This window comes from Helobdella robusta, assembly GCF_000326865.2.
Source record: "Helobdella robusta unplaced genomic scaffold HELROscaffold_15, whole genome shotgun sequence".
Classification (NCBI taxonomy): domain Eukaryota; kingdom Metazoa; phylum Annelida; class Clitellata; order Rhynchobdellida; family Glossiphoniidae; genus Helobdella; species Helobdella robusta.
Genome location: NW_008703839.1, coordinates 3,411,239 through 3,434,470, shown reverse-complemented (window position 1 = coordinate 3,434,470; position 23,232 = coordinate 3,411,239). Strand labels below are relative to the sequence as shown.

Here is a 23,232-nt window from a genome sequence, read left to right as displayed (position 1 = left end):
AAATTAGTTCAATTTATTATTGTGTTGACTTAAAACAAACATTCTTTTTTCGTTTAAAAACTTAATATAGGACAGATTTTCAGGATCAGCAATTAGCAAAATAACGAGACTTCCATCGATCCCTCCTAAGTTTAATGTCATCGATTCCTGAGCATTGATTATTTCTGAAATGACGCTAGCGTGGACTTTATAATCGGCAATTTGACTTCCGTCCGATAGTCGAAAGACTCTTACTGACTGCTTTCCAGAATGATAAAAATAAGCGTGACACGTGTTGCATGTAAAATTGGACTGGTTATCCGGAAATACACCTTCCGCGGGTCTAGGGACAAGCGTACGAATTATTGATCCAGATTTTAAGTTTATGACATCCAGTCCACCTCTGGTCGGGTCGCTTAATCCAATTGACCCATCAGAAGAACACTGACCACTCCAATTTTTTATAGAAACTAATAAAGATTTTTTACGCCAATCCCATAAGTTTCCTTTTTCTTCGTCAATCAGCCCAAGCCTACTTCCTTTGTTTGGCATGGCAATGATCTGAAAAAAATTTCCAATATAAATTTTTACAAAATTATTTCTACTAAATGAATATTACTAATGATTTAAGCATAGCAAATTAGATTTGAAAATTTTCGGCAGTCGGTGAAAATGTTTCTTTCATTCAAAATATTTTTATAATTCTTAATGAAAGAAAGGTTTACGAAGAGCTTTTTTTGAAAACTTTTCTAATAAAGCCAGGTGTTATTTAAGGCTCTTCAAAATATAGTCACATCATATAGAATATAATAATCATTTTTTAAAAGATAATTTTTCTATAATATGATAGTTACTTTTTTGCAATCTTTAAAACGTCTGTATTTAGGCTTACAGGAACAAATTTTGTCGCCTGTTTCAATATTGTGGACAGTCAGTTGATCGTTGTAATCCGTGTCGCTAGAGTTGTTCACATTCAAGGCCACTAAATATTTTTTATCAGATGTAACAATAACAGGCTTGAAAATTGTAAATTGGAAATCAATAACATAAACTAGTTCTTTCGAAGGAATTTTCCTCATTTCACAAACGGCTCTGTTTGACCGAGTTTTCGATGCTTTAACTGACAAAAACTAGAAATTATTTTTAACAATGTATTTAGGGTATGTGTGTTTACAAGAATAACAGACGTACTAACATGTTCGTTGTCTTTTATGAGAATTTGCAAAATTTCCTCTTCTTGTTCATCAATAGACATGCTACTACTTTCACACCGGATCATCTTACACGTGTCGCCATCCCATATGATAACTAAACCCGATTCCACGCTTATTATGTATTTGCCATCAGTTGTGATATCGGCGTCAGTTATTATTGATGACATTTTGTTGCCTTTTTTATACATGAGAATAAATAAACAATTAAAATAAATATATATAAATACATATTATTTAATAACTATCCAAAATTAACCAATCTTCTAAAATTTAACCTTTAATCGTTGCAACAATTTTCCCATTGTCCAAGTCCCACAGACCTATGCAATTTCGTGTGACAGTCATCATACGTGGCTTTCCAGCCTGTTTGAAGTCTTTCATCTAGATTTCATTGTAATTGATTTAAATGTTCAGGTACATAATTTTTGGCAACAATCGATTGTAAGTCAATTGAAAAGCAAACTTTGTAAATTGGTTTATCATGGCTATAAATTGGGTAAACATTTTCATGTATATAGTTCACGTTCCATATTTTGATTGATTTATCCAAGGATGATGTTAAAAATTTGTTAGTCTTGCGATTATCTGGAAGGTCAGAGTAGCGGTTGCTAGTCTGCTCGATCGTTACAACGGAGAGTATTCTTCCAAAGTGCAAGTCTAAAATATTCACCAGGACACAGTCTTCTATTTTCCAAATGTATAAAATATTTCGAACAGGCGCTATCAAGTAACAATTTTTGCAGCTAAAAATCACAGTGTCGTTTATTGCAAGTTTTCTGTATTAAACCAAATCAATTACTTATTACAAAAAGGCAAAAACGTAAATAACTTGAAACGTACTTTGGAAAATTACGGACGTTCTTTGGCAATGTTAAAATATAAGGACACACATTTAAAATATTAAAATTCCATACGGAGTATCCAAACATGTGAACTGCGCCCAGCATGTTTTCATCAGAGGATAAAAACAATGAGTAAATCTTACTTTCGTTAACATATTCCAAACTACTTTGCCAAACGTCATTTTTTAGTTCTAACCTTCGTTAAAAGTTGTTAATAATTTTTATAAAAGTTATCATAAGTATAACACATAACACATAAGTCGTGTTAGTGCTGCTTTCAAACGGCATTTAGGCTAAATTCCAATTAATAAATTTTTAAGTATAGTTTCAAAAAAAGAAAATTAAAAAAGTTAGTGTTAAAATAAATGGCAAAATATTAAAGTATGCAAAAATCTCCAAAAGATTTCACTTCGTGCAATCTATATGACTAAAAAAATTTGCAAATTATAATATTAAATAAATCTTCACGCAATGGGTAGGGCGCTAAATAAACGACACAACGATAGTTTCAATTTTAAATATTTTGGAAGTGAATTGGCTTTTTTATCATATAGAAAATTTGAAATCATGTGATTGATTTGAAGAAAGGTGTTACCTATTTATATTGTTACTTGCCGTACATGTGTACAGGTGCTTTCTGTCGTTGGTCATTATGAAACCGCTGTGACAAGAACAATTTGAATGAACTTTTTTGGTTTGCAGAGATACTTTGCTCAGGTTCATATTTATGTTAGTACGCACGCCCAATGGGTAACCAATCTTCCATATCATGAAAAAATAGTTTCTCGATGAATCTTCTAGATAGATTGTGACAATGTTTCCTTCTGTCGAATAATTAGGAACGTTGCCTTGTTCTAAAGCTAATCCATCAAAATTGTAAAGAGTCCAACTAGAGGTCGACCAAACCATGAAATGATTTTTGTTGCAAGTTATTCCGATCAACTCGTCGTTAGTAGTTGAATTTGTGTTTTCAATTAATTTCGTCTCACCTAAAACAACAAAGTCAAGTAAAATTTTATAATTGAACTGTTTAATGTATAAACCAACCACTGAGGATTGTGTAAATTAATATCTGACTGTTATTGGTGTATGCAATTGCTTTGGAATCATCTGTGGTGACGGTCATCTGCATAACGATTCCTAAAGTACCAATACTCGATTGTCGAACAATTTCAACCTTGTCAAGATTCCATACGATGAACTTATTAGAAGCCGTCACCAAATATTTGTTATCGGACGTAAGCGCCAATCCAAATGGTGCAAACTGGTGGCCTTCAAGTGAACTCTCCAACGGTCCACCGGGAGTCTGAAAGCAATGAAAACATGGAACCAGACAATTAATTTTTATTCCTTCACTGTCACATTGTTTCAACAAGGTTTCCATCCATATATCTAAGTTGTAAATAGGCAGCAATCTTCCAGTAAGTTGTGGCCCAAGCATTTCTGATCTCTTAACTAAAATAGATGCAGACAATTTCAAAGCATCCAAAATCATTTTAATAGACTGGGAACAAGAAGGTACCCCGATCAATGATTCTTCAAAATCGTCTAACACGGACTGGAGAGGCATGCACGATAATTTGGCATGCAGCCACTTATAATTGAATAAAACCATTTGAAGTAATTCTTTGAATCTTTTTGATTTTATTAGATGACGAGGTAGTTCGCTCAATTTTCTTAAGTTGTATCTAATGCCGTGTTTTACTTTTTTATGGTCATCTTGGTTTTTACTGTCATAGAACAATGGTTGTTCTGGAACCTTTTTTAAAAACATTTTTTTCATTAGTTATTAAATCAACATGCAATAAAAATTCTACACTTTTCTGTCGCAAGAACCAGATTTTGAATTTAAACTGAATCTTTGGCACTGGAGAGCACTGTACTGAAAAGGCTTGGAAACGCCTCCCCACGTTCCAATAAAATAATCGGCCATGAGGGAATGAGTTTCAATTTCAAATTTTTTATTCTTCAAATATCTACAAAGTTTAAAAATAAGTTATATCTAGGAAAAAAGAATTTTAATTTACACCTTTTCTTTGAAACTTCGTCAAATTGTTTGTGGTACCAATTAATGACATTAACGCCATCTGCTTCCTTCTCAGTGATGTAACATATCAAATCGTTCCTGATGCGAGTCCAGAGCAGTGGAGGAATCCTTCGAACGGGAGGCAGGTGGTACTGGTACACATCATTCAATACCTTTTTATAAAAAAAATTATCACACCTTCAGTCTTTCATAACAACGTTTTCCAAGACTTAACGTTTTATAAGACTTAACGGTTTCATCAAGAGAGAGCATGTCTTCCAGTTCATTTTCAGTAACTCCTTCTTTTGACGCCGTTATGTAAGAAATAGCATGAGATACCAAAACTTTACCATGCCTGTTTTCAATTTTATCAAAAAGTTGCATAATGGCATCGTGGATAGTACAAGCAACGTTGTGATCAGCCTTGACTTCGTATGATTTCCATTTAGATACAACTCCAATGAGAATTTTGATGAAGAGTGGATCGCTACAACGATCCATCGTTCTTTCAACGATTCTCCATTGTTCATCATTTAACGTTCGGTTCAAACGTCCCAGAAGAGTCCTATCAACAAAAAAACTCAATTTTTAATAAATAAAATGAAGCAAATTTAAAAAAGTGTCAAAATCTCACTTAATTGCTGTTAGCGCAGGCTTTTTTCCCAATGATGAGATGATCAATAAGTTCTCAGATTTGTTTCTCAACAACTTTTTTAGCCTGTCCAACAATCCTAACTCCCTAGTAACTACAGAAACAACAAGTTTGCAGTAATCTGGTAAGTGAAGTGGAAACCAAGTTAGACAATGTGCTCCGTTGGCCGAAGACATTTGATCGAGAGAGTCAAGAAACAAAATTATGGGATTCTTTTTTGTTGCTAATTTTAATAAAGATTTAAAATGTAAAACGAGCAGATTAAAATCGATAGGCACATTGCTATCCAGTTCGTTTGTGAAAAAGTAGGATATCTGGTGGCTTAAACTCGTCAGAAGTGGAGCCACCCCGGTCGAATCAACCGACGTTCCGAGAAATCGAATAATCTTCAAAAACTTTGTTTTACCTCCATCAGATACACTCTTCTCAAACCAAACATCCAACTATTGTAAATAAAAAAAAATGTTTGAGATGCACAAATAAAAATAATATTAATTTTCAGTTACCAAACTAAAAGCTTTTGCCATCAAAGACGTTTTGCCGCACCCACTATCTCCATACAATACCAACGGCTCATTTGATCCATCTCTCAGATATGATTCTATGGAGTTTAAGATCTGATCCAAATGATTCGTGAAATTTTACTATCATTATTATTATTAACAGTGATAGTGAATGTAAAACGATATTAACACTATTCACGTATATGATACAATTTATAAGGGGGACAACAACAATAACAATAAAAATCATATTATTATTATTATATTATTTTTATTAATAATCTTTATTTACCTGCTCACGTCCCGTAAAACCTTGCGACAGCTGCAAACAGGAGTGCAAGTGGTGTTGGATTTGCGTGAACAGCGAGGTGAATTTGCCGTAGTTGGTTCGTTTTTCAACTTCATGGTCAACCAACCTACAAACGTCTCTTCAGTGTGACAAAACAAAATTGTAGAATAACCTAGAAGCTTCCAAAACATTTTATCGTGCCTTATCAATGTGCCAACTTTTTATGAAATCGTAGGGTATGTTTGTCGTTCGTATAATGTAAACTCGCAAATGTGTTAATTGAACGTTAATTGAACACATTCCGCAAGCGCTTACATTAGTAGGCTTATGATGCTAATAGCCTATATTATATCATTGGTTTAAAAAATGTTTAAAAATACAAATATTAATCAGCCAAAGAGTACTAAAATGAATGGAATAATTTTATTAAAAAAATTTCATTGAATGGAACCTGTTAAATGTATTGCAGAAATGTTCAATGTATTGTTTATGTTTATTTAGATTGATTCCACAGTTCTTCGACCATTCAACATTGAAGTAACTGATATTTTTTGCGTCTAAGTTCTGTGGTATTATGTTGTCTCTGTTAGAAAATAACAAGCGTTTCATTCAAATGCCTTGAGTTTCAAGCGAATAATGAATCTTTCATTAAGGTAACTTTTGTTGAAAAATAAATATTTACAAACGTATAACCTTTTTTTGTAATCTGATAAACTAATATAGAAATTAATTATAGAAAAGTTGAACAATTAACAAAATTAGTCAAATGAATTAGGAAATTATTTTTTTAATTTACCAGAATACTATTTAGAAATTATAAAAATTTGTTAGAGATGATATTTCAGCAACCTTAGTTCCGATAGTAATGCGCATGCTTCTTGGTCTATCGAGTTTCCAACTTTGTCGATAAAGTTTCTGTTCGAGTTGTCCTGAGACATGTTGCTGATGTTTCGAATGTAGGCAAGACAATGTTTCTCTGCTTCAACACAATTGACGATTCCCCGCCTAACTTCTCGTTCAGTAACTACAAGTTAACGTTTATGAAGTTTTTTATGAAGTCAAATAAGCATTTTATGTTGCTTGTAATTTGGTTCCGGATAAAGTTTTAATCATAGTTCCATTAGGCTTGCATGTCAGTGTGCACTGTTCAAAATCACCGACATACCAAAACGTTAAAGATACAATGAATGCTGTGGCTTGATATCTACATTCAGCGGTTAAGAACTTCTCGCTTACATTAATTTGTAGTAACTATGATAAAATAAAAACGTTTAAACTAATTTACCCGACATAAAAAATTCGTGCATTTGACTGCTGGTAATTCTGTTCTCCAAGAATAATTTACTGGCACAGTTTCTTAGAATGACTTGCAAGTTGTTCAAAGTCGCCCACCATTGATCTTGCGCCAATTTCTTCAAATCTTGCGATGTCTTAAATTAAAATGAGAATTTCTGAATGGTATAGGTATATGTATGTATATTTTTATGGAGGGATTTGAATTTTGTAAAATAAGTTGGCATCTATCTTATTTCAATTGTTTCCTCGCCTCGGTATACACATATGAATATAATAAGCATTTATCCTATTAGTGTTTATACAATTTCAAAAAACTCTCAATGTATATTAATCTATAAAAAATTAACTCTGAATTTATGGGCTAACTTTACTATTGAAATGCACTAGAATGGAGCTGATTGGTTGGAGAACGTAAATTGGAGGGACTGCATTTTCATCTCGCTTGTACCAGGTCCTGATTAACATCCAGTCAGCTGAGTGAGAAGACTCCAGACATATTTGGAGGATCAACATAATTGTCTCAGAAATAACACTTGGTATTGGTCTATATCCATATTTCTGTCCCAACAACACCTTGTTTGAACGGTGATTTTATTAAGTTTTATTATACAAAAATTAGCCTGTGATAAATAAATCTTTTTTTTTCTCAAAAATATTTCTTCGAAATTATGTTTAACTGTATAAATGTGTTGTGATGGTACGCACCACAAAATTTGGGCCCAATGATAAACGTTGACAGTTGTCAATCTCGTTCATGCAGAGTTCTGTGGTCATGTGATCATCTGTCGCTTCATCTCTCACTCCCCATCGCATGTCGACAGCCTGCAAAACAGCACGAAAGAAACAAGACAGCCATTGAAAATATTATTATATGCGTGTATAAGCCTAAAATTCAAATTTAAACTTTACAACCTAGAGAAAAAGATTGGAACAAAAATAATGCGCCTGATCTTGTTTCGTAGTGCGTGCCGTGATCAGGTTCGAATACGCAAAGGGATCCTTGCCTTCCGCCTATCACAGGCTTTGCGTGTGATGCGTCGTTCACCACTTAATCATGTAATTTTGTGTGTTGCCGATCGGAGTGGATTTCGTTTCAAATATATCTTTGAATTTTAGAAAAGTATGACAAACCCTTAACCTGTACTAGTTCAAGCGTTAGGACACAAAACAAACCTAAGCATCGTAACCTGAAAATCCAATCCATATTTTTTCATGCAGTACTCTTTCAACTTCGGGTAGACACTTTCTATCAAGCAGTTGCGCTCTAACGTGGTGTCTCATAATTTTAATTATTTTTTTAATTTATACTGAAATCAGAACAATTATCTCTATAAAATAAAATAAAATACCTGTAAATGTTGAGCTAGTGAATATTCGGACAATTTTTTTATCAATTGGTGGAACGTTTTGAAGAGATCCACTTACCACGTCACTTAACGTTTCCTTCATCATTTCAAACTTGTTTTTCTTTTCCGTTACTTCGGCTTCTATGTAATCCTTAATTAAATTATTATTACAATCCTCACTCTCCAGGTCTTCCGTCACATGGTTTATATTATTAACTGAAGACTCTTTAGGTTTGAGGTTGTTTTTAAGAATATCGTCTGGATTGATTTCAAGTATCGCGAGTCGGTTCTCACAATTCCCACCAAACTGCTTCGAAGAGCCAGTTGCCGAGGCATGTGTGTATCGACCGACATCCTCTGAAATGCACGAGGATGAATCCTTAACCGTTAATCTTCTGTTCAAATCACGACCCGGCTTCTTTGAATCACTTGTACTACTCGAGTTTGCAAGTAACAAAAGGTTTTTAAATGAATTTTTCTCGGTATCTTTAACATCACATTCATCAGTGTCGTTGCTCTGAAAACTGTATAGTTTATTTAAATCATCGTCTTTCTCCTCAAACAGTTTGATGATCTGGTTAACCTTTGTAGCATGCAGTAGAGTTCGTCTAGGAAGAATTTGGCGCTTCTTATCATCATCAAAAACTTTGCAGACGTCAAATAAGATACGTGCTTTTGATAGATGAGCCGCATTTTTATTCAATAATTTCTTTTCATTATTATTTGAATCTGTTGATTCAGCCATGCATTAAACTCGTGTGCTTATTTTTACACAACCAACATTTTGCTATTTCTAAAACATGAATTATTGTAGCAGCAGTTGCACAATGTTTTGTTTACACTAGAAATGGAGATATATATCTAGAATAAATTTGACACAACGTGTGCTACAATCAAAGGAGACTGCTTTTTTAATAAATCGATAAAGAATCTTCACTGAGAGTGGCTGACGTTTTAATTAAAAAACACTCTCGAGATCTCAATTCTCAAGTGAGCAATCTCTATTCTGTGGAGTGCATGCATTTCAAGCTTTGCTATAGCTAACGCTAAAGCAAACACAAAGATATATTGCATTTCGCAAATGACATACATCCAAGTAAATACGAGAAGCATCACTGCATCCAGCCATCCAATAGAAAATTTCAATAAGCTAAAGGTGTGGCGATATTTTTACGGTTAAAAAACATTATTTACATGAATACACATTATACAACCGCGGCAAATGCAAAATATCTGAAGCAAAAGTAAAGTACACCTAAAATGTTAAATACATTTTCCTGGACATAAAACATTATTACTTACATGAGTTGCCGCTGATATGAAATTGAAAAAAGAGAGGATAGATAAATATAAAAACAGCCATTAATGAAAACTTCAACATGGAAAGTAACAAATGATGTTCCTGAGTTCTAATTTTGCACTTCCTCATTTCGATTACCGCTTGCAATATTCATAGAAAATTTTATTATCATTTTTTGTTAGAAAAATAAAAAGTATATTCTTGTATATACGCTGATTAATGTAATTACATAACAATGCGGTTTTGTATAACACGTCTAGGCTTACTCTCGTGGAGCTTATACAGCAGGGTGTCGGCAGTTATTCGGAAGTTTCTGCAGGAGTTGGAATTTTTTGAGGATCCGGAGTTAGAGTGGGATAAATTTTTATTAGACTCCAGCTCAGGAAGGTGATTGAATTTGAAAAATTTTCATTTAAATTTTAAAAATAAGTGTTCAATACCGTGTTCTTTAAAAGATGATGAATGTGCGTATTGAGGGGATGCAATCATCTATAACATTAGTTATAATGGATGCTAGCGATAGTGCTATCAACTATTTTCATATTTAAAAAGTGATGTACACAGGCACAAATTTAAGTAATTATACTGAGAAGAATTGCATAAACTGATTTTGAACGTTTTTAAAATGGCCTTTTATTTTGCTGTAAGGCTGCGCATTGTTTATGATTATAAAGCGAGGCATGAAACAATTTTTGCGTCGGAAAATTTACGATCAAGGAGTCGAAGGAATTTTTATCCGATTCTAATATTTTGCTCACAGCTTTATATATAATGAATATCAAATAATAATAGTTTTAACCATTTGAATAACACACGCGCGCGCGCGCGCGCACACACACATGCAAAATAAAACATTACGAATAAAAAATAAAACAGCTGCGAATCGAATGTCGTCATCGGTCGAGCGTCATTTAGGGCCTTCAACTTTTGAGAAACTTTACCAACTGCAATAACTTCTCAGAAGACAAATATATAAAATAATCTATTAACATGCTGAAAACAAATATACATGCAAATATTTTGTTCGAAAATTTTCATTCATCAAAAAGATTAAAAAAGGATAAACTATGATACAATATTTTACTCGATTACAAGTAGAAAAAATGATATAATGCTGCCATGGTCGAAAAAGTGAAGAACTGGAGCATCAGATGGTTATGACATTTTCCTTTCCTTCCTTAAACTTTCAAGAAGAGTTTTCATCCTGTCGTACTTGCCTGTGGAGACGAGTGAATCAGCGCTCCAATCAACGTCATACATTCCTTTTGAAAATTTCTCCAGGGAAGGACACTTGTTGTAGAACATTCGATTCGAAGGCGAGGCTGGCGGCGATGTTGATGTTGATTGGCGGACTGGTGACGTGGATGATGACGTCAGGAGTTGCGATGATGATGATGATGTTGACGGATCAAACACAGGTGTGCTCGCGTAACTGCTGATGGATCTGTAAAACTTTGGAGCATCTGCGGAACGAATTATAAAGTGATGAAGGAATGAAGGAATGAATGATGAAGTGGTGAAAGAATGAATGATGAAGTGATGAAGGAATGAGGTTGTGTGTGTATGTATGTATGTATGTGTGTGTGTGTGTGTGTGTGTGTGTGTGTGTGTGTGTGTGCGTGTGTAGGTGTGTGATCTGAGCTTACGAAGATCAAACGTAATATCGTATATGAGCCTAATCATCATAAGAGAATGTATGAATGAAGCACATGGGAGAAAAAAAACAAAACGTCATCAAGTTACTCGTGGCGTGCGTTGAAGTCTCTACATCCCATCCGCCAGTTTCGCCATTCCCACCTTCACTTTCTTTCTCATATGATGGGCCAGCATTTGCGCCATCACATCCAGTATCATCATCAATATCGTCGAGTATCACTATACAATCGTTACTATCATTATCATCAAGAAGGGGAGGAGGAGGAGGTGGTGAGGTTGAGTAGGTAGGGTGCTCTGGTTGGGGTGGCGGGGGCGGGGGCGGAGAAGTGAGGTCGACGATCATGGAGTTGTAAGAAGGTATGTTGAAGTATGAGTCACTAGGAGTGCGCTGGTGATGACTGCTGTGAAGATGACGACCATAATGATTGTAATGATGGCCGGGACGATGTTGATTATCATTTTGATGACTGTCGTTCCTGTCACTTGCATCATCGTCAATCTCCATGTCAGCGGACCTGGCAACAATCCCATCATCGTCGGACATCTTCATGTGCTTCCTGGCACGACCGCCTCCAGCTCCATCCACGTCAGCACCTGCCTCATCTCGCTTTCTTTTTACCACCTTCCCACCGAACTGCAACAAATCGAGGAATCAATTCAACTGGTCAGACCAAAAATTATCTTTCAATTTACCACTTATTAGTATGAATTGGATCTCATTTACACAAATTAAAAGAATTATGTTGGCTTCGATTTTATAAATTTACTACAATTTTCATATATATTGAAACTGTCGACACAAATGATAAATTTATTATTAATGTTATTATTACTATTATAGTATAACGCCTTTTCTTACATCCAGATGCTGTTTAGAACAAAATAAAATTAAACAAAATAAATAGAAACCAATTCATGGGGATTGTGCATTTTGAGATGTTCCAGCATAAATTCTTTCGAATGGTGTGGTTGCATGGGGAGCATGTTCAGCCTTCTGTGGGCCTGTGTGGCAAACGAGCATCAAGTCATTTACTGGCTATTACATCAATCCCATGAAACAACATTCTCCGTTGCGCCGTCAAAATTGACATCAAATTGACATATATATCAACATAAAAAAGTGACATCATCGACATAAACAATGACATCATCAGCAACAGCTGAAACACCATCAAACTAACATCCACAACATCGTCAGGAACTTGCACATTGAAACCAGGATAGTCAATGAGCAGACTGGCGTCATAGCTGCCTAAAAAATTATGAATCATAACGTAATTTTATTTGATTTGATTTTAAAGTATTTTTAGAGAAAAAAAATAATTCTGATCTACCCTTATTTCAGTATCAACATTTGATTGAAAACAATTCTACAACAGCCATTTACAAGCAAAAGTACGAACGAAGCTGACAATACTTTTACACTATCCTAATATCATGTAAGTTGTAACATTGTAACATGTAACGATGTAACATTATCGTTTTTAATGAACGTATAATTATAATTTCATAACGTAAGGTATACCGTAATATAAAATTATTATACTATTGTACCTCGTTCAGCACGATTTGCATCAATTTCACCTTCCTCCAACAATTCGCCATCCTCTGCAATTTCTTTTAACGGGTCAAAGGTCAAGCACGTAGCATAAATTAATTTTATAACATGCAAATGATAATAATAATTAAAAAATTTATCATTATCACCCAACCGCTCTAATCATAATCGAAGTCATTACCTTTCAAAAACAATTATACTCCTAGTCATCATCTCATCATCATCATCATCATCATTCTCTCATAGCCACTTCATAATCATCATCGTCACAAAAAACGTCATCATCACCACGTTCATCACAGTGACATCATCATCATCACCACATTCATCACATCATCATCACACCACGACGATAACAGCACATCACCAACCTCTTCCTTGAGGACCAAACATGGTCATCTGAGGCTCATTGATGTATGCCTGCTGTAAGTATCCCGGTGGATAGCCAATGTTCCTCATCCTGTAGATGTATGGCGGGAGGTCACTTGGTCCCAATCCCAATGCAGTCCTCAGATTATCACTGGCAGTGGGTCGTCGCAATAACATATTTTAAGATTTTTTCCAATTATTATTTTTTATATAAATTAAATTATCCAATTATTTATATTTTTTATATAAATATTATACATTACTACTTTCTCTTCATCAATTTTCACGTGAAAGGCTTTCAAGTGAGATAGAATATTACAAATCAGGTTATTTTCTATTCAAAGATCTCAACTGTGAATTCTACCAAGAAGTACAACCCAGGTTGATTGATCCCTTACCATCATCACCAATAGTGCCATAAAATGTACAATTTTACACCACATAAAGTTAGATAGATCACAGTCAGATCTCATCACATCAAATTTCATCACATCACATCACATCAACGTCGACAGATACAATAACATCAACATGGATGGAACATGTGTCACCTGATAACTCCTGGCTTGAAATTTACAAACTTCGTGGATAACTCATCTTTATGGTACCTTATTATAATGTGGTAAGGTTAAGTTATTTTTAACTCATCGAAAAAACCCAGAATAAGAAATAGTCATGAAAATATGACAAATTAACAAATATGAATGAAACCATCCGCAAAATATCTTCACAAATAGATGCCCATGTGTGCAATGGATATAATAATAAAGGTAGCAGTATCAAATATACAAAAACTAAACTCAAGACACCAACTAATTTGAGTATGCATGTAAAAATGTACAAGTTCAACACCTACTTATTAAGCAGCATTGTTGCAATAACACATTGTCAAATTAACAAATATATTTAAGCCTCATACATGTTTCCACAGAGTTATATCATCATTATAATGTAACATAGTAATGAGAATAAAATTACAAATGATTAAGTCAAACCTCTGATATTTATTGTTGAGGTAATTGTTTTTGTTGGCTATGATCCTCTGCTTGTCCATCTCCTGCTTGCATTCTGTTATGCAGTGATCACCTCCACAATTGAAGCAAGTCCTTGGCCTGGCACTGCAGTCAATATGTGTGTGATTTAATTAATTAATTAATTAATTAATTAACTAATTTACTTTAATTAAACAATTACATAACGACACAACACGTAAGGACACATCATATGACACCACATCTTGTATATAACATCACACACATTAACACAACAATTGATTGATTAATTAATTTTAAAATGCAAATTTGCGACGTACTTTATACCATGACTAAGATACATAAAATAACATTATATATCTTGCTAGAAAATAAATTATTATACAAATTAATCAGCAAAAATTAAAAAAATTAATGTTTATCATGACTTTTTTAATTATAAACTTCATAAAAATTAACACTGCTACAAAAGTGATGAAGTTCTGACGGCAACTAAAAAAATCCAACCTTTTAAGAGAGATGGTTTCTTCAGCAGGCACGCAACCGTGGACAGCATCAAAGATCTGTGTGAACCTGGGACGAAGATGAATTTAGGCGATGGTGTCTATACTTATATATATCTTGTCTATATTATATTGCAGTTACGAATCACTAAACAATTTATACATTCATTATACCTTTAATTAAGAATGTATTGCAATCACGACATGATTTATGAAATGGAAGACAACTAGTTATATACTTATTCATCCGTCTGTTCAACTATATACTTTGTTCTATCTATTCATCAATCACTCCACCTATCAATTCATTCATCTTTTTTATTATACCATATCATTCATTCATTCAAATTCATTCATTCATTCATCCATATTCTATCCATCCTTCAATCCATTCATCCATACATGTATCCACCCGTCCATCTATCCATTTCACCATACATACACGTATCCACTTGTTCATGTATCCATTTCACCCTCTATCCATACACGTATCCATCTCATTCACGTATCCATTCCACCATCCATCCATCTTAAAACAAACTTGGGAATATCCCATCCTTGTGACAACGAGGGATTGTTGTCAGTGAGAGGCCACCCCATTCGATCCAACACGTACTCCTTCATGTATCGGCAACTGCCAACAACCTAGAAACAGCATTTTATTTTGGAATTGGCTAAACTAGTGACCGACCGACTGGTTTCATATTTTGTAATTTTTAATAGTACATTATCACTACAACTTTTAAAATCAATTAAATTTAAGATTTTAATATATTAATTCTGCCATTGGCTTTCAAATAATAGAGTAATATAAATTTGATTTAAACTGGAATCTCATTAATACTATGGAAATCTTTTATATAGCAAGTCTTTTATTTAACTATCAAAACATAGACAGAGTAATAGTTGATTCAACAGAAAGTAAAGTTTTTCAAATAAAAATTTATATTTGCTATTAAGTCCAAATCAAGCATTTGTTTTGCTTAAGCTTGTTTTGTTGAGATGTACAAGCTGGAGAGCTTAACATAAAGAATGAATGGTATTGTAACATATTTTATTTTATATATATATATATATATATATAATTATTTAATTTATATATTTTATAATTTATATTATATAATTTTTTAATTTATATATTTTATGATTTTCTGTCAACTAACAGTTAAACCTTTTGTTGCTTTGTCACTTTCATCACTGAAATGAAGCTCTTTGAAGTTTGGCTGAAAAGTGATATTTTAAATTAATCTTAGATGCATGTGGGAAAGATACAAATATGTAACAGTCTGATAAAACGAAATAATTCAGTTAATTATTTTTCCCCAAGTATATAAGATAATAACGAGAATCTCCATTCTTGTCACCAGGAGAACAGAAAAAAATTTAAAATGAAATGTGGCACCATGTTGCCGAGTGGATGAAACTGTATCTCCTTTGAATTCCACTTCCGAAGTTTCTCGACTATAAACTCCTCCAACAATGGTCTCAGTTTTCTAAAGATGAAAATACAAAAGTATTAATTAAAGAGTCGAGGGAAATAGTAATTTTAATGATAATTCATCAGACAACATGAAAATAATTTATCAGATTTATCAGATTCTCATAATCACTTGAAAAACAAGGCATGTTACAATTGCAGGTTATTGCAGGTTCGTTATAAAATTTTGCACCATCCTCAAAACCTGATGAAATTTTTTTTAAAGTTACAAAGGGATTAACCTGGATTCAGATGTGTTGAAAAAAACTATTTGAAGTAGGAGATCCTCTGCCGATGTTACCTCAAAATCTGACCTGTAATAGATTTTTTGAAGTTTGTTTGAAAAAGTAAAATACAAAACAAATTGAAACTTCGCCAATTTTTATTTACAATGCTAACTTTGACAATTTTTTAATCAAAACAATATTAATAATAATATCAAGATTACCAATAAATAATAATAATACAAATTATTATAATGTTAATATTAATAATATTATTGATATTATTACTGAAAATAATTTGAAAAATATAATATAAATATTAGTAATACAATCATTTTATAAAAAAATTAATTAAAAAATAAATATATATTATTAAAGAGTTTCTATTAGACCTGCTCATTGAAATAACTTTTAACTGTTTCGTCAGCATTTCGTTCGTCGATTGCAATGCAGAATTCTTTCTCACTAGTTCGATTACTTGGTTTCTTAAGGCTTCATTCAGCTGGTCTTTTGGATCCTTAGCTGTGCTTGAATCTGAAAGATGAGGAATATTGTGATTTTACAAGACAGTAAAATTAAATATTTAATAAAAATTATATAAATTAATATTTAATATTATTATTTAATAAATATTAATAAAAAAATATAAATATTAATAAATGATGAATAAAGTAAGGCACTAGAAAAGAAACAAAAGAAAAAAGTGTCTGAATTTAAATCAAATCAAAATGACATGACATAATATTAATTAAAAAAAAAAGTTTAAAATAGTTGCTAAATTTAAATGATTCTAGACGAAACATATTTATTTACTATGTATTTTAAATTTTTTATATTTATATGATGTGCACTAGATGAAAAATGAAGTAGTATATCTGTATATAATATATAATGGGGTAGAAATAGAGCCAGTGAAAAAGATGAACTGTCATTCTAGAACTTTAAGGATGAAAATGGAATTGGGCTGTTTAACAATCTATCTAATATTCTAATTTTCTAAATTACTAACTTTATCTTTATGCAGCTAAAAGTAAGTGTGAGTTTATCTCACTGTCACTAAGTTCCTCGATTGAAACTAATTTTGTTGTCAATTTATATTTGAAACTGAATTGATATTTTCAAATATAAATTAAAATTTTGAAAATTAATTTAAAAAACTAATGAACAAGCTATTATTTTAAAAAGAGAAAAATATTGTTCATTTTCAAAATAATAAATACAAACTTTGTTGTTGGTTAGATTTTGTTGAAATAGCAGTCCCAGCTTCAGCCTTTTTCATATTGAATGAATTCTTTGTTGAAGGAAATAAATCCAAATCACCAAGCCATGAAGAAGACATTTTGAAAATCTCAGATTTATTGAAAATAATTAGGACACAAGTCTAATTTAATTTGTGTTTGACAACATAGAAACTTGAAAAGAAATAAATGTATGCATACATACATACATACATACATATATATATTATATAAATATATATTATATATTTATTACATCTATTAGATCTCGTAAACGATGATAGGCGATAAATAGACCACGCTAAACGAAAACTTAGATTGTAAACAACACTTCGGTTTCAAAGACAAGTTAGCAAATATATTTATAAATAGTTCTATGTTAGTTAGCTGAATATAGTTAGAATATCCTAACGGAAATCTCTCATTTATCTTTAGCATATGACTGGTTTTTGCGTTCTTTTTTTAATGATGTAATATGTAGTTGATTCGCGGGTTTTTTCTGATCTGGTTTTATTATTCTTACATCCCATTTACTTTTGCGTCATTTAGATATTAACCTTCCCAATTCACACCTGTCAGAACTGACACACACCTAATAATTAATTTATAAAATGTAATCGTAATTATATTTAGTCCAGCTTTCACAAATCAACGCATGGCGACCTCTACCTTTTATCATATTTTCTTAATATCTCGGCCTCGGTCGTTTGTTTGAACAAATGAGTATCTGGCGACGTTTGGGCTCTTTAGATACAGCAAAGACCGCGGACCGAACCGTCGATATTCTTTATTTGAGGCGAACTGATAGATCAACCCATTTAATTTTTTTTGGTCTATTTATGAACCAAATAAGGATTTGCAATCTTGGCATAACTAACAACATATATTGCCCATTGGGTATGTGAAAAACTAACTACAAACAGTTGAGCTTTTTATTGAAAACAAAGAAATAATTGCACACAACGGATAAAACCAATGTTAAAACATCACCATTGCTAATAAAATGTTTATATTTGTCAAAGTTATTAAAGTTTAGTGCACGAACAAGCCTGGTTATATCGGATGGCGCCAACATTTAACCAATTAAATTTCATACCAATTTACCGTTGTTGTGCCAATAAGTAATATAACAATAACATGCAACAAATTAATAATCAATAAAATTCATGTGGATAAAATAACACATCATAAGCAAAAATTTAAAAAGTATAAAATTTATTTGCTGATGTCATTAAAAACAATTGCAATATTATCGAAAAAATGTTGCAAGTGACATTAATTATTCTTTTACAGTCATATATTTGTATATGAAATTGTCCAATATATGATTAGTCTTTTGGCTGATAGTTAGATTGTCATTGTACTCAAGCAGTTCTAAGCCATTTAAGCCACCGTGTTCTTCGAATTCTTTTACTGCCTGTATTTCAAACAAACATTATATTTTTCATGCTTTTGTCATTAACGCAATTTATTAAGCAGGAAATTTAGTTTAATGAAATCGTTTTATATGTTTATGACTTTATGTACTTTAACAATTATTTCAATAGAAATGTATGCAAATATACCATTTCTTGAGAGGCCTGCATGATCATCTGGATGAGGGAGAGGGACATTGAGACCAGTTCAAGGTCATGTGACTTCAAAGTGGGTACTATGTTAGGTATGGCATGTTGTTTAAATATTTCCCTGCATATGTCGTCTCCATGCTGAGCTATGTTGCACAAGCAATATGCCGCCTGCAATGCATTTAACGTTGAACAATTGAAATGATAAAACATAAACAAGAACACCAAAATAATTTAAATTTACAATACAAAGGTATGAAAACTGTTAAATTAATCAGATGTTAGCGAGATTAAAAATAAACGGAAAGAAAATAAATACAACTTCATATCTGATGTTGTACGCAGAGTTCAACAAACTGATAACTGTTGGCAGTAAATTGCACTTGATCAATTTCTGACACAGTGGTTCGTAAACTAATGTGATAAATGTTGTTCAACTCATCATAAATTTCAAAAAATTAAATTGATAATAAAACACCACTAAAAAACTCAACAGCCTGAACACACTGCAAATCACATTTGCATTACAAAACCACGAAATCACCTACAAATAAACAACACGACAAAAATGGCATATCAATGACAAAATAACATCAAAAGGGCAGACCAACCAGCCAGATTGGAGAGAACCCAAAGGCCTTCCTTCTGCAGATGAAGCACTGAGTGATGCATAAACTTGTCGATGCTCTCATACAAACGTGCATCACTAACGAGTTCCTGATTATCTTGTGTTGACATCACCTCACTGTCACACATCATGTTGCCGAGACATCTCAACAACGGTGTCACTAACTGTTCAAGTGAAGTTTTGTGTTTAAGCAGGAATAAATGAAATAATGTTAACCTACTGGACTAGCAGTTTTCAAATTAAAAATTTGTTCAAATTTGGCAAATTGATGCCAAAAATAAAATGCAAAATGACGAAAACGGTTAGCCAGCATTGCAAAATTTTATGTAAATTTGGAGATGGAATAAAACATGATTTTAATTTGAAGTTAACATTAGTATCAGCACTCGGAGTTTTATTAACAAAGCCCAACAAATCATCCTGAACTACCATAGTAAAATGAAACAAAAATAATCTTACGCCAAAGGAACACATGATCAAATATTGCTTTATAAATTTTATAGTCAATTAATAAAATTTGTCAAATAAGACAAACAAACGATTAAAGTACCAGAACGTTCGGTTCCTCGTGTTTAGATGCCTCATACAGAAGGTTGAGAACTTTCTTGAGTACGCCTGCATCTGATAATGTCTTTGCATATTCTGGACTGTCATCAACAATGAAATAAATGTAAAGTTTTAAAAAATACGCGCTTTTATTGAAAAATATAAAATGCATTGTTGACTGATGCAAATAGACATTCCTCAAACGACAAATTCTCAATCACCTAAGAATGTTGATCTTGAAATCACGCAGCAGTCTTTATATTCATCAAACAAATGATAGCAAAAACTAAAAAACACAACTAAAAATAAAACAACAACACACGTTTAGACGACATTTTCCCCGAGATCGGGGGTTGCCGTTTGGCTACCTATGATGAAACCGAATGTCATCATAAATATTTTATTGGCTAATTTTAACGCAGGACGCCCTTCCTTACGCAACCACAGTTATAAGCGGTGGGCCTAGCCTTTGATGATCCAACATCACTCACAAGGCAGTGAGGGTCAGTTTAATGTCATAACCAGGACCACAACTAAAAAAAAAAAAAAACAACTAAAAATAAAACAACTAACAAAAAGAAATATAAAAAACAATGCCACAACAAATACTGGCAACATCAACAACACACACACACACACAAGCACACAAACGTGTACAACAACCAACAAAGAAAAAAAAGCATACCAAGCAGTCAGATATGTGAGCACCCACAAAGATTCAGTAATTACATCTTCAGCACCATTCTTTAATTCCAGCAAGTGCACTAATGCATCCACAACATTCATTTCAACCATTTTCCTGAAATGAAAATGAATGACGTCATCCACATTTGCCAATACCTCATTTACAACTTATAATTGATGAAAAGTTGTCTAAAAAAATATAAACAATAAAACGACAGTTCTATTTAGAAAGGTTCATAAGTTTGTATGATTTTATGAACTGACTGTTTGGCCTCACTACTTCTTGCCAGGTTGGACAATGCAAACGCTGCTGACTTAACCACATTGCTGCAGGCTGACTGTTGAATGATGAAATAAAATATTCAGCCATAAATTGTTTACAGGTTGTAAAATTCAATGTGGTCCAAAAGATAATTCTTGAATCTTATGTTGAAGTTGAAGACACATAACAAATTTTTAATCATGTAAATAACTACACCAGTTCATAAAAGCAAGAGACATTATTTCTTTGAAACAGATAAAATATAATAAAGTGATAATATTTAGCATTTAATAAATCAAATAAATATAACAATCCGCATGAACATCAAATTTAAATCTGAAACAAATGAAGAAAGATAAAAGTAATGAGGACCTTGAGAAGTGGCACAAGAGCAGCTACCACCCCTTGTTGCATCAACAACTTTCTCTCTTCCTCACCCTCACCGGCCAAGTTACCCAGCGTCCAAGCACACTGGTCCTGTTCAAATAAACGACGGTATTCATCATTTTGTCATTCTTCGTGTTATAACATTTAGACATAAAAATTGCACAATATATATCTACAATATATGCAACACTGACAACCAAGAACATTGTATTCATTTAATTATTGCAGATTCAAATGCCAAATTAAACAAATAAATCATGAAAACATTATTAACGCACTATATAATTGAAATAGTGTCAAATTAACTAAGGTTTACAATAAAATAACTAATTCATTTTTTTCGTTAATAAAACGCATATCCTCTTGTATGCTGTCATTATTTACACAAATATCAAAACTCATAACAAATATCTAAACTCTGGACATAATTGTAACTAAAATACTAAGGCGTTATGCTTAGAGTCCTGCACAAATGACATCACCATTGTTACCATTAATATTATAATTATTATTGAAACACATGTGACCTGAAGAGGAGCTGATGGCGACGACAGGTAGGTTATAAGGTAGGAGCTTGCGTGTCTGGCGACTGTCATGGCATGCTGTTCCGTCCCTGCATGATTTTAGGGTTATCATAGTAAGAAGTACGAATAAACATACATCATCTTCAATGGTAATGGTAATGCAAATGATAATAATAGTAACAATGTAACATAATAACCTTACAAATTGAAATAACAAAAAGAAGAATAATGATAGATGGCAGTGTAGCTAACAAAAATAGAAAAACAAATTTTCAAGTGCTTTCAAAAATTGCATCAAATATTACTGAATTATTATAAATATTTATTATTACAAGCAAGAGTTGTCATCCATAAATCATATGTTGCTCTCTTAACAAAAATCTTTAACAATTCATCTCACCAGGTCATTCAACTGCCCACATCAAACTGAGTTTATACTCTTACTTAATTTTTACAATACAGTTCCAAACACACACCGCAATGTAGAAATTCAACTGACCTGCAGATATATTTGTAAGACACCAGGTAGCCATTAGTTGAACCTCTGCATCAGAGCCTGTCAACAAACTAATCAAACATGGCATGGCATTGTCAACCCTGTTTGAGAAATTGTTAAAATTTAAGAAATTAGAAATATACAAACGAACAAACAAACTGCAGACTAAAAACCAACAACTAATTCAATGTTTAGCAATTGCACAGCAAACTTAAAGGAACCAAAATAATAACTTTCAGAAGAAATAGAACAAATTAAAATATGAGATGTATGTGCGAACTTAATACTAAGCCTGCTATAAAAACAAACATGTTTCTATAGATAAATATAAGCATGTTTCCATAGATGTAGCTAGAACATATTTTCAGCAATAATCAGCAACTGATACGTAATATCAATTTAAAATTAAAAGTAAGCACATGAAATTAAATATTTATTGAATGAACTACTAAAAAAAGCCATAAAATATTTCATATGAAAACTAAACTGTAAAAATGCATCAATGAGAGCAGTTCCTTGAGCAAATCCTGATCTCAACAACTTCAGATAGAGAACTTTGTCTTCCTTTTTTGTCATCAACTTGTTCGTCAGATCTTTGATCTTAACATGAAGAATTCGAATTTATATTAATTGTAAAATGATGTTACACTATCTAACTATATAGGTAGGCAAAACT

The 23,232-nt window shown here is 32.6% G+C and overlaps 3 protein-coding genes across 3 annotated transcripts in view; all 3 read right to left on the bottom strand.

Moving 5' to 3' along the window:
* Positions 1-3: 3 nt before the first annotated feature.
* On the bottom strand, positions 4-8,253 carry HELRODRAFT_74787 (hypothetical protein; the record flags this gene model as incomplete). The annotated part of the gene is made up of 21 exons (XM_009015299.1): positions 4-540; positions 834-1,109; positions 1,163-1,368; positions 1,469-1,547; positions 1,627-1,969; positions 2,034-2,231; positions 2,631-3,024; positions 3,083-3,794; positions 3,855-4,011; positions 4,065-4,234; positions 4,314-4,626; positions 4,696-5,138; positions 5,220-5,330; positions 5,509-5,644; positions 5,957-6,088; positions 6,355-6,529; positions 6,791-6,935; positions 7,168-7,374; positions 7,507-7,623; positions 7,989-8,077; positions 8,151-8,253. 21 exons carry the CDS (start codon positions 8,251-8,253, stop codon positions 4-6), a joined length of 5,043 nt encoding a protein of 1,680 aa, XP_009013547.1.
* A 1,823-nt stretch (positions 8,254-10,076) lies between these two features.
* Positions 10,077-17,811, bottom strand: HELRODRAFT_190787 (hypothetical protein). The gene is made up of 15 exons (XM_009015298.1): positions 17,451-17,811; positions 16,619-16,760; positions 16,245-16,316; positions 15,928-16,018; positions 15,689-15,748; positions 15,067-15,170; positions 14,530-14,595; positions 14,026-14,142; positions 13,582-13,638; positions 13,033-13,181; positions 12,658-12,720; positions 12,285-12,355; positions 12,013-12,105; positions 11,191-11,737; positions 10,077-10,910 (listed from the first exon to the last, which is right to left on the bottom strand). The coding sequence occupies exons 1-15, from the start codon at positions 17,563-17,565 to the stop codon at positions 10,603-10,605; spliced, it is 2,055 nt and encodes a 684-aa protein (XP_009013546.1). The 5' UTR covers positions 17,566-17,811; the 3' UTR covers positions 10,077-10,602.
* Positions 17,812-18,382: 571 nt separating this feature from the next.
* HELRODRAFT_185404 (hypothetical protein) overlaps positions 18,383-23,232 on the bottom strand; it is a 5,793-nt gene continuing 943 nt past the window's right edge. Inside the window, exons 3-13 of the mRNA XM_009015297.1 lie at positions 23,044-23,156; positions 22,560-22,657; positions 22,064-22,149; positions 21,522-21,626; positions 21,152-21,225; positions 20,889-21,002; positions 20,208-20,304; positions 19,641-19,821; positions 19,352-19,443; positions 19,030-19,200; positions 18,383-18,881 (exon numbers count right to left, since the gene is read on the bottom strand). Of these exons, the coding sequence (XP_009013545.1) occupies positions 18,744-18,881; positions 19,030-19,200; positions 19,352-19,443; positions 19,641-19,821; positions 20,208-20,304; positions 20,889-21,002; positions 21,152-21,225; positions 21,522-21,626; positions 22,064-22,149; positions 22,560-22,657; positions 23,044-23,156 (1,269 nt within the window). The 3' untranslated portion in view covers positions 18,383-18,743. The remainder of the gene's footprint in view (positions 18,882-19,029; positions 19,201-19,351; positions 19,444-19,640; positions 19,822-20,207; positions 20,305-20,888; positions 21,003-21,151; positions 21,226-21,521; positions 21,627-22,063; positions 22,150-22,559; positions 22,658-23,043; positions 23,157-23,232) is intronic.

Coding starts and splice junctions, on each gene's coding strand:
- HELRODRAFT_190787 (XM_009015298.1), bottom strand. CDS start 17,565: ATGTCTTCTTCATGGCTTGGTGATTTGGATTTATTTCCTTCAACAAAG. Junction 15,171..15,688: donor AAGCAACAAAAGGTTTAACT/GTTAGTTGACAG, acceptor TGCTGTTTCTAG/GTTGTTGGCAGTTGCCGATA. Junction 13,182..13,581: donor TTCAAGCCAGGAGTTATCAG/GTGACACATGTT, acceptor ACCCACTGCCAG/TGATAATCTGAGGACTGCAT.